The 14,658-nt window shown below is 38.4% G+C and overlaps 1 protein-coding gene across 1 annotated transcript in view; it reads right to left on the bottom strand.

Annotated features, from left to right (window-relative positions):
• Positions 1 to 14,658, bottom strand: part of WDR49 (WD repeat domain 49) — a 149,305-nt gene that overhangs the window by 39,057 nt on the left and 95,590 nt on the right. The window contains 5 exon segments of the mRNA XM_059919965.1: positions 115 to 171; positions 174 to 223; positions 10,755 to 10,870; positions 14,046 to 14,157; positions 14,159 to 14,208. Of these exon segments, the coding sequence (XP_059775948.1) occupies positions 115 to 171; positions 174 to 223; positions 10,755 to 10,870; positions 14,046 to 14,157; positions 14,159 to 14,208 (385 nt within the window).

The raw sequence follows: 14,658 nt of genomic DNA on the forward strand, positions 1-14,658 counted from the left end.
CTGCTTCTTTAAGAAATCTTTTCAGTTTGCAGTTGAGAAAAGGCTTTTTCAAAGTGAGTGAGGCAAAAAAAATACAATTTTCACAACTGATTGTCAAGTGAAGGTTCAAGTAACCTGTAACAAGAATTTGTGGAGGTAAAAATGCAGTATGTAAGATATCATTACGGTGTGTACTCCTCCCTTCCATTCTTCAGGCTGGATGAAAAACTGCTTGAAGTTTTTACTTAGAGTAAAACAGACTAATAGCCCTAGTAAAAAAGGATATAGCATTTAGCTGTGGATGGATATAAAAGTGATACAGATATTGAGTAGCCGTCATACACTTCGATGGTGTGACTTGAGAGGTCTAAAAGATGTGCTGCCCAAAATTTTATCCCTACTTGTCATCCATAAGGCTGACTTCCCACACTGAACTTGCTTTTGGATGCTCTCCTGAATTGTCTGGTAAATTATAAATAGTTAATATCAGAAGGTTAATCTTCCTCTCATAATCATTAAACCAACCATGTATGCATTTATCAGATTAATTATCCACAACCAAGACCCTAGAACAAAATTTCTCCAACATGGAACCACCAAAAGGTTTTTGACAGTAACAGTAAAAAAGGGTAGAGTCTGTGGGTCCTTTTTCATACAGTATCTTGAGGAACTATATTTGTGGAACACTTGAAAATGCCACTTCAAAGAAATGGGATGGAGGACAGATATGTTTTCAACAGAAACAGTAGTTTTTAAAAGGTCAGTATTCTGGGGCACTTCTGGTGAATTTGAGGACAGACCAGAAAAGACAGAGAATGAAATGTCTTGTGCCTGGTAGGGAAGGGAGGAGGCTAAAGTTAAATTTGGGGGGCATCAAAATATGGGGCCACCCTGTTTCCTCTTGATTGCAGCACTGGCTCCCAGCCTCTGGTAAGCCTCTCCCTCCTTCTAGAGCCAGACACATTTCAAAGCAGCATTTGTAATCCCAGGCTTGGTGTCTCCACCCACGTTCTCTCTTCACCTTTCTGAAATCTTGCTTTCGATTCCGCCCACGCTAAAGGTCTCCCAATTGCCCTGCCAGTGTAACTAACTCCTCACCCTCTGATGGATGTGAGTTTGTTCCTGGAAACTCTTCTGTTTCCAAACGCCCTGCTTCTCTTCCTGCCTCCCCAACCTTTCATTCTTTGTACTCTACTTCACCTCCCTTTTCTCTATTTCTCTTGTGAATATGGACATTACTTACTGTCATTCCTCCACTCCCCTCTCACTGCTCAAAAGGGCTTGTTCAGAGATTTTGTATACCACCGTAATTTCCAATCTCACTTCTGTACAAATGGCTCTTAAATTTATCTACATTTAGAACTTTTTCCAGTGTTGAGTCGTTCCCACTTGACAGCTGACAGTTCCATTATAGTTTCCATCAGCAACATATCAAAAATCCAAATTTTTCATCTTCACTCCACAGGAGGACTCCCTAAATTCCCAAAATTGGTTAATAGACCAGAATTCCAAATTCCTGCATGTCTTTCTCTTCCCTAGTCAAATAAAATACTCAGATTCTTCCTCTGTGATATGTTACGTATTCATTCCTTCCTTTTTATTTTAAATAACCAGTGACAGCTTCCTAGCTCAGCACTCACTAGCTCATGGTTGAAAATTTTTAATAGCCTCTTAACCCATTTCACTGTTTCTAGGCTACCCACCTCTGGTACATTCTTCATCCTGCAACCAGATTAATCATTCCATTCAGGAGCTCTTAATATACCATCATTCTACAAGCATTTCTTTTCTCCTTGGAAGTCCCTGTTCATGGTGCTGCAGGGGACAGAGCCATGAACATAAAGTGACTAAAATGTAAAGTGAAATGTGCTAAGTGCCAAGGAAGTACTGACCAACTGCCATGGAAATCCAGGTATAGAAATCACAGAAGGCTGAGTGAAGGGGTTATTTTTGAGCTGGACCATAACGGATGGGTAAGATTTGGAAGAGGAAGTCACTCTAGGCAGAGTGGGGAAACAGCATGATCAAAAGGTAAGGCTAAGGCCCTGTTAAAAACCATTTCTTAGTTTTTTCCATTTCCTACATGACAAAATTCAAATGTCTGGGGGCCTGTTATTCAAGATCTAATAATATTTGGATCCAATCAACTTTTTTAGAGTTTTTCCCTCTATCCTTCTATCCTTGGTTTTCAAAGTAAAATGTGAATGTCCAGCTATTTGAGAGGGCTACTAGAAGCCAGAGGGTAAATATGGCATGCCTTCCTAAGTGTTCATTTTACTCAAAGGGTTTTAGGGAAAATATTTTTATATTAAAAAAAAGGATAGGGCTTCCCTGGTGGCGCAGTGGTTGAGAATCTGCCTGCCAATGCAGGGGACACGGGTTCGAGCCCTGGTCTGGGAAGATCCCACATGCCGCGGAGCAACTGGGCCCGTGAGCCACAACTCACGCGCGTCTGGAGCCTGTGCTCCGCAACAGGAGAGGCCGCGATAGTGAGAGGGCCGCGCACCGCGATGAAGAGTGGCCCCCGCTTGCCACAACTAGAGAAAGCCCTCGCACAGAAACGAAGACCCAACACAGCCAAAAATAAATTAATTAATTAAAAAAAAAAAAAGGATACATGAATTCATGAAATAGAATGTAAAATTCACTGGATTTTGTAGATAGAATGCAAGTTTTCAAATAACTTTCTTGCTTGCAGGAGCTGTTTTGAGCTGTTAGGAGTATTCAGAGGCTGTTTCTGAAGCACATCTCATGTTCAAGCCAAGCAATACTCTTACTGCTAAGTACGCTTTGCATTTCTAGCTGCCTTTTTTTTTTTAAAGATTTATTTATTATTTATTTAATTATTTTATTTATTTTTGGCTGTGTCGGGTCTTAGTTGCAGCACGCAGGATCTTCGTTGAGGCGTGGGGATCTTTTGTTGTGGCGCGCCGGCTCTTCGCTGTGGTGCGCGGACTTCTCTCTAGCTGTGATGTGTGGGTTTTCTCTTTTCTAGTTGTAGTGCACAGGCTCCAGGGCACATGGGCTCTGTAGTTGTGGCGTGCGGGTTCCAGAGCTTGTGGGCTCTGTAGTTTGTGGCACGGCGGGCTCTGTAGTTGAGGTGCGTGAGCTCAGTAGTTGTGGCACGCGGGCTTAGTTGCCCCGCAGCATGTGGGATCTTAGTTCCCTGATCAGGGATAACCCATGTCCCCTGCATTGTAAGACAGATGCTTTACCACTGGACCACCAAGGAAGTCCCCTAGCTGCTTTGTTTTTATTCATGATGGGCTCTTCCATTCCTCCATGGATTTCCTTTCACACACAGACCCACATCTACCTGCCTACACACCCATTTGTTAAGGCTATCTTGTTCTGTAGTCTTCCTTAATAACTAGTGCTGAAAGAAATATTTCCCTCTTCTGACCTCTTACATCATTTGCAGTTACCTTACAACATTTAATTAATATTATATAGTCTCTGCTCCTCTGCTAGATTGTAAGCTCTCAGAAACCGGGGATCGTGTCTTATTCTACAACCCTCAGTGGCAATCATAGTGACCTACACATATTAAGTATTCAATAAATATTTGTCAAATGAATGAAGGAAAAATTATCTGCTCAGATGTTACCTCCTTGGGTAAGCCTTCCCTGACCACCCAAGCTAAAGACTCTTCCTTGAGTTTCTCATTCTTCATCTACATAATTTTTCTTTATTACATTATCATTATGTGATATTGGGGTCTTTACCTATTTGTCTGTTCCTTTTCTGTCTCTCCTACCATAAATAGGCTCTAGGAGAGCAAAGACTTTGTTTTTTCCCCTCAGCATCAGTAGTGCCTAGAATAGTACCTAGAAAATAATAGGCATTTCATTAAAATTTGCTGAATCAATATATGAATTATTTTATTTTTAAATCAATAATTTAATATTAATGTAACCTTACTATTAAGGCTTAGCAAGAAAAGATAATATAAATAAGGTAATTTGCAGTTCTGAAATTGTCATTAATCTCATAATAGCTTTATATGCATATATTTTTAATTTTCTCTCTACCTATTGTTAAGTTTGGTTGAAGAGGTTACCTTTTGGGAATGGAGAATGTGAGGGTGGGAGTGAGAGAGAAACGATCAGTCCATATCTCTTCTATTATCTCTCAGCCAAAATACAATGTCAGATGTCTTCTTTGCCAAGCTATCCATATTAACTAGGTATATTTAGGGAATACCACCCAAAGGCACAAAATCCTTTTCATAAGATGGTATAAAAAGCCCTTCTGATATTTGACCTTGTGCGTCATAATGGTGAGAAACTAATTAGCTGCCACCTTTCCCTTGAAACGTAACCTGAAGCTTTCATTTGAAATGACAGTTATCCTTAAAATACCTTCAGAATCCACACTGTATTTCTTACTTTGTACATTTCCAAGATAACTATTTTTTTTAAGTTTGTACTTTTGCCAAAAGTAAAATTGAAGTGCAGAATGAGCCAATTTTTAGGCCATTTTAGGAGTCTGAGAGATTTGTTCTTTCTGACATTGAAGGAGTTTACTAGTTCCATTCCGCACCTCACATTTGAAATCCTGGGAATACTGCTACTGAGTCATTGTGTCTTCTTGTGATGCCGACCTTATCTCTAATTCAGAATTTAGATATGATGACCAACTTTGTGAAAGCAAAATTAGTTTACCTGTCCAGGGCAAATTTTTTTTTAATGTCTTAAAAAACAATCTCTTTTAGGATGAATGAGATAGGAAAATAACTTTTACCAAAACTTATCATGTAGAAATTGTCATGGTGAGAACAAAAGAACACAGTCAACTATTTGTTCCCTCGGAGGTTAATTGTTCATGTTTTGTTACTCTAATTATCATAAGAACGTATCCGTGTTCGATCCATTGCTTTTTAGGCCAAAAGGATTATCTCAAAGATAGAGAATGAGGTCAAAATAAATCAGTTCATTTTTATTCTTTTTCCTAAAATTTGCGGAGTCCAATTTTGGATACTGAAACTGTCACAAAATTAGTTTTGAGGGTTATTTGCGAATTTCAAACATACTCGCCCCCTCCTAGCCTCCAACAAGATTATTCAGAATAAGTCACAACTTTGGAAAGTTTCATTCTGATTCTTATCCTAATAATAGAAACTGACTGAGTCATATATAAGATTATGTATAGCTCCTTAGCAAGGCAATTATTAAGAATTTAATATCTTGTGATAGATAAGTTTTATTGTTGAGGAACTTCAAATCCCTAATCTCATTTCCCTTAAAAGTACTTTTAGAAATAAAATTATATCAACAGCTATTTACTGACCATTTACTTTTTTTTTTTTTTTAATTAATTAATTTATTTATTTATGGCTGTGTTGGGTCTTCGTTTCTGTGCGAGGGCTTTCTCTAGTTGCGGCAAGTGGGGGCCACTCTTCATCGCGGTGCGCGGCCCTCTCACTATCGCGGCCTCTCTTGTTGCGTAGCACAGGCTCCAGACGTGCAGGCTCAGCAATTGTGGCTCACGGGCCCCGTTGCTCCACGGCATGTGGGAGCCTCCCAGACCAGGGCTCGAACCCGTGTCCGCTGCATTGGCAGGCAGACTCTCAACCACTGCGCCACCAGGGAAGCCCCTACTGACCATTTACTTTTTAAAGGACGCTACTATCAATCATATTTTCAGAATTATTTGAAATTATATGAAAGATTCTCTTTTTATTTGTATAAGTCTAGATATTTTACAGAGATAAAACCTTCATAAAGAGAGGTTTCTCCTTTAACTAAAAGAAGAGAAATAAAGTGGGGAAAACAAAGAGCTTGAGTTTATTTCTACAGAGGGTTGTAAATACGGAATCATGGAATTTTAGGGCATAAAATTAAGATAAAAATAAGATCAGGGCTTCCCTGGTGGCGCAGTGGTTGAGAATCTGCCTGCCAATGCAGGGGACACGGGTTCGAGCCCTGGTCTGGGAAGATCCCACATGCCGCGGAGCAACTAGGCCCGTGAGCCACAACTACTGAGCCTGCGCGTCTGGAGCCTGTGCTCCCAGCAAGAGAGGCCGCGATAGTAAGAGGCCCGCGCACCGCGATGAAGAGTGGCCCCCGCTTGCCGCAACTGGAGAAAGCCCTCGCGCAGAAACGAAGACCCAGCACAGCCAAAACTAAATAAATAATAAATAAAAGAAATACAAACTGGGTACTAAATACAGATTCTAATTTAAAAAAAAAAAAGATCAAACCTTAAACTATTATGATTATTTGATTTCACCAGAACTATACATATTAGGTGACTACTTTTAACAAATGCAAAGGTAATTGATCATCTATTTACTTAGTTTTACCAATATAAATACAGCTAGGTATTTAACCAGGTATTTTTTAACTGACCCTATGTCAATTCACAACTTTGTCTCTAAGCATATTTTGCTTAAGGTGATAAGAAACATATTTCTAGAAGTTCTGAATTTGGGGTTTCTTTTTTCTGATGGAAATATTCTCTAGATATGAAAGGTCATATTCCTAAATAACCAGCACGGGCTCTCTGATTCAGGCTTTGCTTAGGCCCATTTCACAGTGACATTTTCCATATCTTGCCTTGTATGCGTCGACTCCCCAACTAGCATGTGATGCCCTTGAAGGAAGGAATCCTGCTTCTTCACTTTCAGTCCATCGTTGTTCCTAACTCCATGCTTTCCATCTAGGTGCAGTGTAAAGATATTTGTGGAAAGGAAAGGGGAAAAATCATGGTAAGCTAAAACTCTAAGGTATTGTTAAGTTGATAAATGTGTGTTTTTTTATGTGTTTCTTCAAATGCACAAAACTGATTCATTAGCTTTGACTGACATGGCCAACCTACTCATTCATATTATTTATTTAAAAGAATATAATTGATCTCCCAAGATTTAATGACTCCATCTGTAACTCGGGAATGGTGGAAAGAGCATGGACCTTGGCATAGAATTCTAACTCGGCTGCCTGCTAGCCTTGGCCAGGCTACCCAACCTCTTCAAGCCTTGCCTCCTCCTTTGTGAAAGAGAATTGGTAATACTTAGCTTTCTGGCTTACTGTAATGAGAGAATAGATTTGAATAGCTACTCTGCTTTCCTCTAATTCGGAGTGTAATTACTGGGTAATCAATCTCCCTAATCCTCAGATTCCCTGTCTATTCAATAAACGTTAATTAAGCCATTCAACAAATATCATTGAGCATCTAATAAGCCCCAGAAACTATAAATATATATACATATGTATATAGCATATGTATATATATATGCTTATTAAATGCTCAATATATATATTCCTAGGTTAAATAAAGTACAGGAAACTAAACAACACAAAGACAAAAGGGGGCATATTTCCACCCTGGGAGTAAAGAGAAACATTCTGGTGGAAAAGATACATGAATGAGACTTGAAATAGGAATAAACATTAGCCACATGAAAAATATTTGGAGAGAGTTCTAGATAAGGGGAGAGAATAAAGGCATGGGGTTGAGAAACAGTACGGTTTGTATGGAAACAGTCTGACAGCAGGTTGTTATTTGAGTTTAGAATGTACACAAGAATGGGTGAGTATGAAGCTCAGAATAGTCCAGGCCAGAGGGCGTTTCGTGGGTTTTTTTGTAGACACTTTAAAAAGCTTTAAACAAGGAAGTGACATAGACAGATCGCATTGTAGAAAGGAATCACTGTAGAAATCATTAAAATGAGCAAATCTATTTAAGAGGTAAAAGGGAAGCATTACTAGAGGAAAGGACAAATAAGAAGGCTGTGACATTCACGTATGTAGAAATGATGCTCTGAATTATACAGTTTAGTAGTAATAGGAACAAATTTGAAAAAATATTTAGAATATAAAATAGATAAGGCTTAGTGACTACTTGGTTGTGAAGCTGAGTGAGAAGGGAAAACCAAGGTGGATGAACAGGGTGTCTAGCAATTAACTGAAGCTCCGAATCTAAGAGAAGAAGCAGATTTGGGGAAAGGGAATGAATAATACATTCAGTTTAGAATATGTAGAATTTGGGATTGCAGTCAGACGCATCCAGCAAGCAAATGGATAAGTGAGCTTAGAGAGATAAGAGCTGAAGATGGAGATTTGAGATATCTACAAAATATTGCCTACCTTCCGAGAGGAAGCTAAAGATTAGGTTAGATAGTGTATGTAACGTGCATAATGCTACAAAGCACTATGAATAAAATAAATTGGATGGCATATTTATGTACCTAACTCAATAAATGTAATTTCTATTCCATCTTGGGCAGAATTATTAGACCAATTTATTTAAATAGAGCCTAAAGTTAAAGTTACAGTATAACTTAACAGCCTCCTCTGGGTTTTAAAGGAAGCTTAATAAGCTGACGGTCAATCTTCCAGTTATTTCTTCTCAAATCACTAAACTATTATGGAGTTGGCTTAATGGACCATCCTCCCCAAGCCAGAACCAAAAAACTGACCTGTTCTCTTGCCTCTTTTGTTAAATGCCTCTTGGTTAAAAAAAAGACCCTGCAAAGATCCTGCAAAATCCATCCTAACGTAAGACCTTCTACTTAGGAAATATAATTTTTAAATTCATCAACATGAAAGTAAAACAATATAATTGGGAATGCATTCATTCAATTTTCAATTCCAACCACAGGGATCCAAGTCCTGACAACCTTGTGGAAGATGGAAAAGATGGAGGAAAATGAGAGGAGTGGTAAGTTTTCCTCCACTCATTTCAATCCTCCCAAAAATTCCTCCCCAAGATTATAGAAAGTGACCACCCACCATGTTGGGGAAGCTAGTAAAGTAGTCTTGTTCAGGCTTCAGATGTGGCACTAGGTCTCTCTCTGACGGGACAATGACGCTAAAGCTGGCTGCCTGCCAAACTGCTGAGCTACACCCAGGCCAGCAGGGGTGGCACAAGCACACACTGTAAACCATTAGATAAGATAGGGAGTAAGTCATGGGACTTCTTGAATCTTGAGGGTCTGGCCAGTCCCCGGGGATCAAGAATATTCTCAGGCTTAAGGGTTAAGACCAAGGCATTTATGACAACAACCAGAGCTGCAAACTTGCACATAGGTTGATTGTTATCAGCCTGTGGCCTGGTGCTAAAAGCTGGGCTCCTTTGAGTGGCAAACTGAAGTCTCAGCAATGGGGTGGACACACCGCCTGGGACCTTCCCAACTGGGACTCCAGATTGCTGTTCAAGGGACTTCCCAGCACTGCTTGGATCTGGATGTAGCTGCTTCCCCAGTTCGGTGATGTATAAACCTGTCTTTACCATTCTTTCTTAGTTAGTTATACTATTCTTTTCTTAATTAGTATACTGTAATCTTTGTTCATTCAATAAACTCTCTCTAAATTCTTGTTTGAGTGTAGAGTGGTTATTTTGCCAGCGAATCCTACTAACCTTGAAACCGAAAGTAAGGCTTTCAGCAAAACACACCAATACAGGTCAAATCATTGGGTGTTCTTTTAAACCACTTTTGGATGACTCTATATATCTAATCTTTAAAAATTTCCCCCTGTAACCAATTAAAAAACCTCACATTTGATGCTATTTCTAGCCATGGATGTATAAAAAATATAACTAAGAAAATGGTGTGTCTCCATAGTTTTGACTAACGATGATTAATTTTTAAAGTTCTTTTTTGTTACGTTCACAATTTAAAGTGGCTCAGCTGTATACTACACATCTACCCTGCCATGATATTAGAGAACTTCACTTATTCATTGCCATAGCCTAATTATAGAGATCATTAGGCCGTAGTCTGCTGGAGTGGTTATGAGTCATTGATGGATCATGATTACTCCCAGGGATGTGAAGAAGCTGTGCCTTTCAAAGGTGGGGATGATTAAATTAGTTCTTAATAGCACGTAGAATATAAGTGCTATTAAGAACTATAATTAATGAACTATGCTTTCTTTACTTATAGTCAAACAACCCCTGAAAACTAAGCTGTGTGTGTGTGTCACTGTATTTTCTAGTCCGTGTGTTTACATTTGCATTAGGCAAAAGCCTTCCCTATGACTGATAAAAATCCCCAAATAAATACTGCTGGTCTTCTAGGTATAAAATCTGATTTAGTCCTACTTCAAACCATTAAGATCATATTTCTATAGTGAATAATCTTGGTCAAATTACCTATTAGAGCAATATTTTGTGAACTGTTGAATTTATGGACAATATATTTTCAAAACACACTTTAATTTTCCTAGTGCTTATACAATGCCATAGAAAAGGCCATTTATGATCCCTTAGTTCTCTCAGGAAAAGAGGAAAGAAAACTAATTTTCCTTATAATGAATGGAAAAATTGCTCCTTGAGAAGAGTAAGTGGGCTGTGAAAGGCCCTTCTCTGCACTGATATGAAGGAGGTGCTAATATAGATTTCAGCAGGCTGTTCCCCTCTTGTGCTGTCATTTAAACTAAGTAACAAGAGAAGAAGGAATGAGTTCCTTTTACAGTTGAAGGAATGCAATTTATACATTAAGAATTTATTGACTATAAAATTTGGGAAACTTTTGGATTTAATCCCCAGGAAGTGGTATTATGTTTCTATCTGGAATGGTTAAAGAAGAAGATTCCCAAAGCCAGGAGAAAGAAATGTAACACTTCTCAAAGCCACTCAAACTACATGATCTTAAAATATTTTATTCACAAGCATTCAGTCAATTCCAAATAGAGTTTCACTCACCTAGGTCACCAGCGAGTTAAAGATGCAGAATCAGTCAGGATTTCTATGTTCTTTTTTCTTTTAGATTTTGATTTAAATAAAACTTTCTCCTTTTACCTTCCTACAGTTTTGCATGAAGCACATCATACCTGTCCCAGCCTGTAACCAGAATTGTCTTCTTAAGAACCAGGATGTGTGAAATATCCACAGCTCCCTCTTGCCCAACATTTAGTGTGTGGTGACAATAGCCATTGAGGTCCCAGACCTTCAAGAGAAATATTAAAATCAGCTTTGAGACAAGAAAAGAAAATGTCTTCTTCAATGAGTACATTAACAGGGTGTAATAGGATTATTTTGCACGTTTTTGTTTACATCCTGGACTAGGGTTGATTCATTTGAGATACATAATAATTAAAGAAAATCCTCTCACCATTTGAATTTAGCTATTATATTTATTGCTCGTTTTGTAAACTTATCAGTCTATTCTAATATTGTTGATTCAAAGGCTATAAATAAGTGTATATTTTTTAGGTGGAGACTATACAAAATCATGAAAAGCCACACTTTGGAGTCTGTCGGAATCCTGGTTCTTTCTCAAAGTGTCTTTCTAAATTTTGGTTTCCTCATTTATGACACAGGACCTTTACTCTTCAGGCCTGCTTGGAATTTTAAACATCTAATCCAGAGCCTGAAACACAGTCATCATGTCCTAGGTTTCCTATCTTCTGCCAATAAAACCTCCTGTTGACAGTGCGTGCCAGACCCAAGCCCACAGAAGCACAAGCAATTCCAGTTTACCTCCTCAGGCAGTGGGTGAGGATGTAGACCTGATGGGTGTACTTTAAGAGAGGAGGTCATTAGGTCACCAGCAGTTAAAACTAAGCCCTGCTATGAAACATTATTGGTTCATCATCAAACAGCAAGTTGGCACCTTCTATCAAGATTAAAACACATATACGCTTTGCCTCCAAAATTCAACTTCTAGAAAATCATCACACAGAGACACTCATATGTATGAAATGACATATTTTGAAGGATATTCTGGATGCTTTGTTTACAAAAGCTAAAGATTTAAATCAACTTAATTGCTCACTAACAAGAGACTGAACATCAGAATATGGAATATCTACAGTAGCATATAATGTAACTATTAAGAAGAATGAGTCACCTCCAAGTGTCTAAGCTTTGCCCAGAGTCAACCAGCTATGGAAACTTAAAGCAAGTTGCTTTATCTCCTTGGGCTTCAGTTTCCTCCTCTGGTATAATAATAGTACCAACCATGTAGAGGTGTGCGTGTGTAAAGGGCTTAGGACAGTGCCTGCTTCATAGTAACCATGTGATAAAATTTAACTAACATCATTATTGTTGTTGTTTGCATTCATATGAATCAATGTCCAATACAGGGAAATGCAAAATGCAGAACAGCATGGACAGTGGACTGCCACTGAGAAAAAAATGGTGCTCACAGTCTAGAAAGTTGTACAAGAAACTAGTACCACTGGTAGCCACAAGGGAGGAGCTGGGAACAGGGGTGAGAAAGAGACTTTCTTTTCACTGTATATCCCTTTTATGTTTAAAATTTTATTGTGTGCATACATTATTCAAAACAATTAATTTAAAAACAGACACTTCAAAACCGTGATAAATAGGGCAATACTTTTGAATCTTTGATTGCATAGGTACTGGGTTTTAGATTCTAAATTATAAATGAGATTGGAAAATATCTTTCATTCTTGTTTTTTCATAGAATGTGGCCAGCGCAGCTCAACCTTGATTTATGCATCTTACATACCTACACTGAAATTGCCAAAGTTCAGAATTCTGTTGTGCTATTGTGATAAAGATAAATGTACCTTCAAAAGCTGTGATTGTAATACTAAATCCACATTAACTTCTAATATGTCAAGGCTTGAGCTGAGACATTGAGGGGTATACATGCTCTTCACCCACATCACTTTGTTCTCCTCTAAATATGGCTCTTACCAAGTCCACCTAAAATAATACCCACCAAAAAGTATTGTAAAGACGTGACTGTCTCCAGATCCTATCAAGCAGTGACCCTTAGATGGGACCATTTTTGCAACCATCTACAGGTCTGCCCTACCCTAGACTCTATGACCAGTTATTCCTAAGATAGGGATAAAAATAACCTAATCCATTCCCTTCATTTTTCACTTCAGCCTTGTATCCAAGGACTGGTAAGTGGGCTTCTCACTTGTTCCTTTTGCCTAAGCCACTAATACTCCAGTTCCAGTTATTCTTGTGTTATTCTACCTTGACTATTGGGATTGGGATTATCCCATTACCTTCCCACATTTTACCAGTTCTCCCATGAACTAGATTACTTTACTTAAACACATGCTCCCAGCCCACACCTCATGCCATTAACCTTCCCAGCGGCCACGTTCTGCTGATTTCTAGAGATTCTCACTGCAACATGCTTCACACTGACCGTTGCAGCCTGGAATCTCCCGGAATACTTGCCCCCAACTTCCATAATGTTCTACCTACATATCCAGGTAGCTTTCCACTACCCTCCCATGCAGCCTACCTGAATGCATCTTACAACCTAACACGGAAGGTACATCTAATTAACAGCCTTCTGACCCCAGTTATGACAGAAATTTGAGAACCATTCAAAGCTTATTCAAGAAACTGCCTTCTGTTGCCTCAGACTGTCACAAGTCATCTCCCATCCAACACTGTCATCTCTCTTGAAGCTGAGAAGAACAGAGAAGATTCACTGGTAAGCATGATTTCAGACTGTAAGTATCTAGTTTTGCCTGAAATTTTGATCACCTTTGCAAAGTAAAAGCACTTTCCTCCCAGAAGAAATTACTAATAGTTACAAAATTTAAAAACTGGGAGGATAAAATAGTGTTAGTTTAGGATGGATAATAAATAAGATTATGATTGTTCTTCCTACTTTCCTTCTTTACTGTCTTACTTACCTTCACATAAAAATGCAGATTACAAAATGGGTTGATTTCTAAAAATTCATTTTCTGAAAAATTTGCATCTATGCAATTTTTGAAGTTTACTTACTTGCCCTGATTTCTCATTTTATATACCAAAAAAAAAAAAAAAAGAAAGAAAGAAAGAAAAAAGAAAACTAGAGACATTAGCTGAAGCACATGAAAATTATTCAGGCTTCTTATTCCCCAATGTGGTCCTCTATGGCTTTCTGAAATAAGTAAGCCAAGTTGTGTTTTGATTCTAAATAATTTATTCAGAAAAATCATTTATTCATTTCTCCTCAGAGGTTTATTTTCCTAACAGCTTTGTTATTAGATGGTTTGGGTTATTTAGCTCTTCTTATCTTCTCATGTCTCTTCTTGAAAGACCAAAAATACCAACACAAATATAGCCAAAGCTGTGTCTCCTCGCACAATATTTTAGCCCGCTCATATCTGGATAGAAAAGCGTCACTGTGTTCGCACCTTTACAGTCCCATCTGTGCTGCCAGTCAAAAGCCGTGTCTCATTTGCATCGAGGGCCATTGTGCTGATTTCTGCGTTGCCATGGCAAGCAGTAAACTGTTTGATTTTCTGCCGTGTCTATCATCCAGAAGGAAACAGTCGACCCCGCATCAGAACTCATTACCTACAAGAAAATAACAGTGTAGAGAAATTAAATATAGTTCCAGAGTCCACCACTTTTATTTAAATAAAATATCCAGCCTGTGCATTTCCACTAGTGAGATTCCCCCAACAGTGACAATTTCGTAATGTATTTGCTTTCTTTTTGTTAAGCTGATAACATTTCAATTTCTAGGCCAGAACTGAGGTAAGGAAGTCATGATTCTCTTTATCAGAGAAGATAGGAATCTTCTTTCCTTACCCACTGTTCAGCTTAGTGTCTAGGGGCCATCCTGAAATCGAATCCTACTGAAATAAACTTATAAATCTTTCACATTTAGATGAGAAACTTTATCAGTCATGATGTTCTGACACTATTTACTGTATGAAAAGAAACCTTTTATTATATATTAGCTTCCATTTAGCATTCAGAAAATAAAGCACTACCAGCCATTATGGGGAAAAGTTCATTTCA

This window comes from Balaenoptera ricei, chromosome 4 (genome assembly GCF_028023285.1).
Source record: "Balaenoptera ricei isolate mBalRic1 chromosome 4, mBalRic1.hap2, whole genome shotgun sequence".
Taxonomy (NCBI): Eukaryota; Metazoa; Chordata; class Mammalia; order Artiodactyla; family Balaenopteridae; genus Balaenoptera; species Balaenoptera ricei.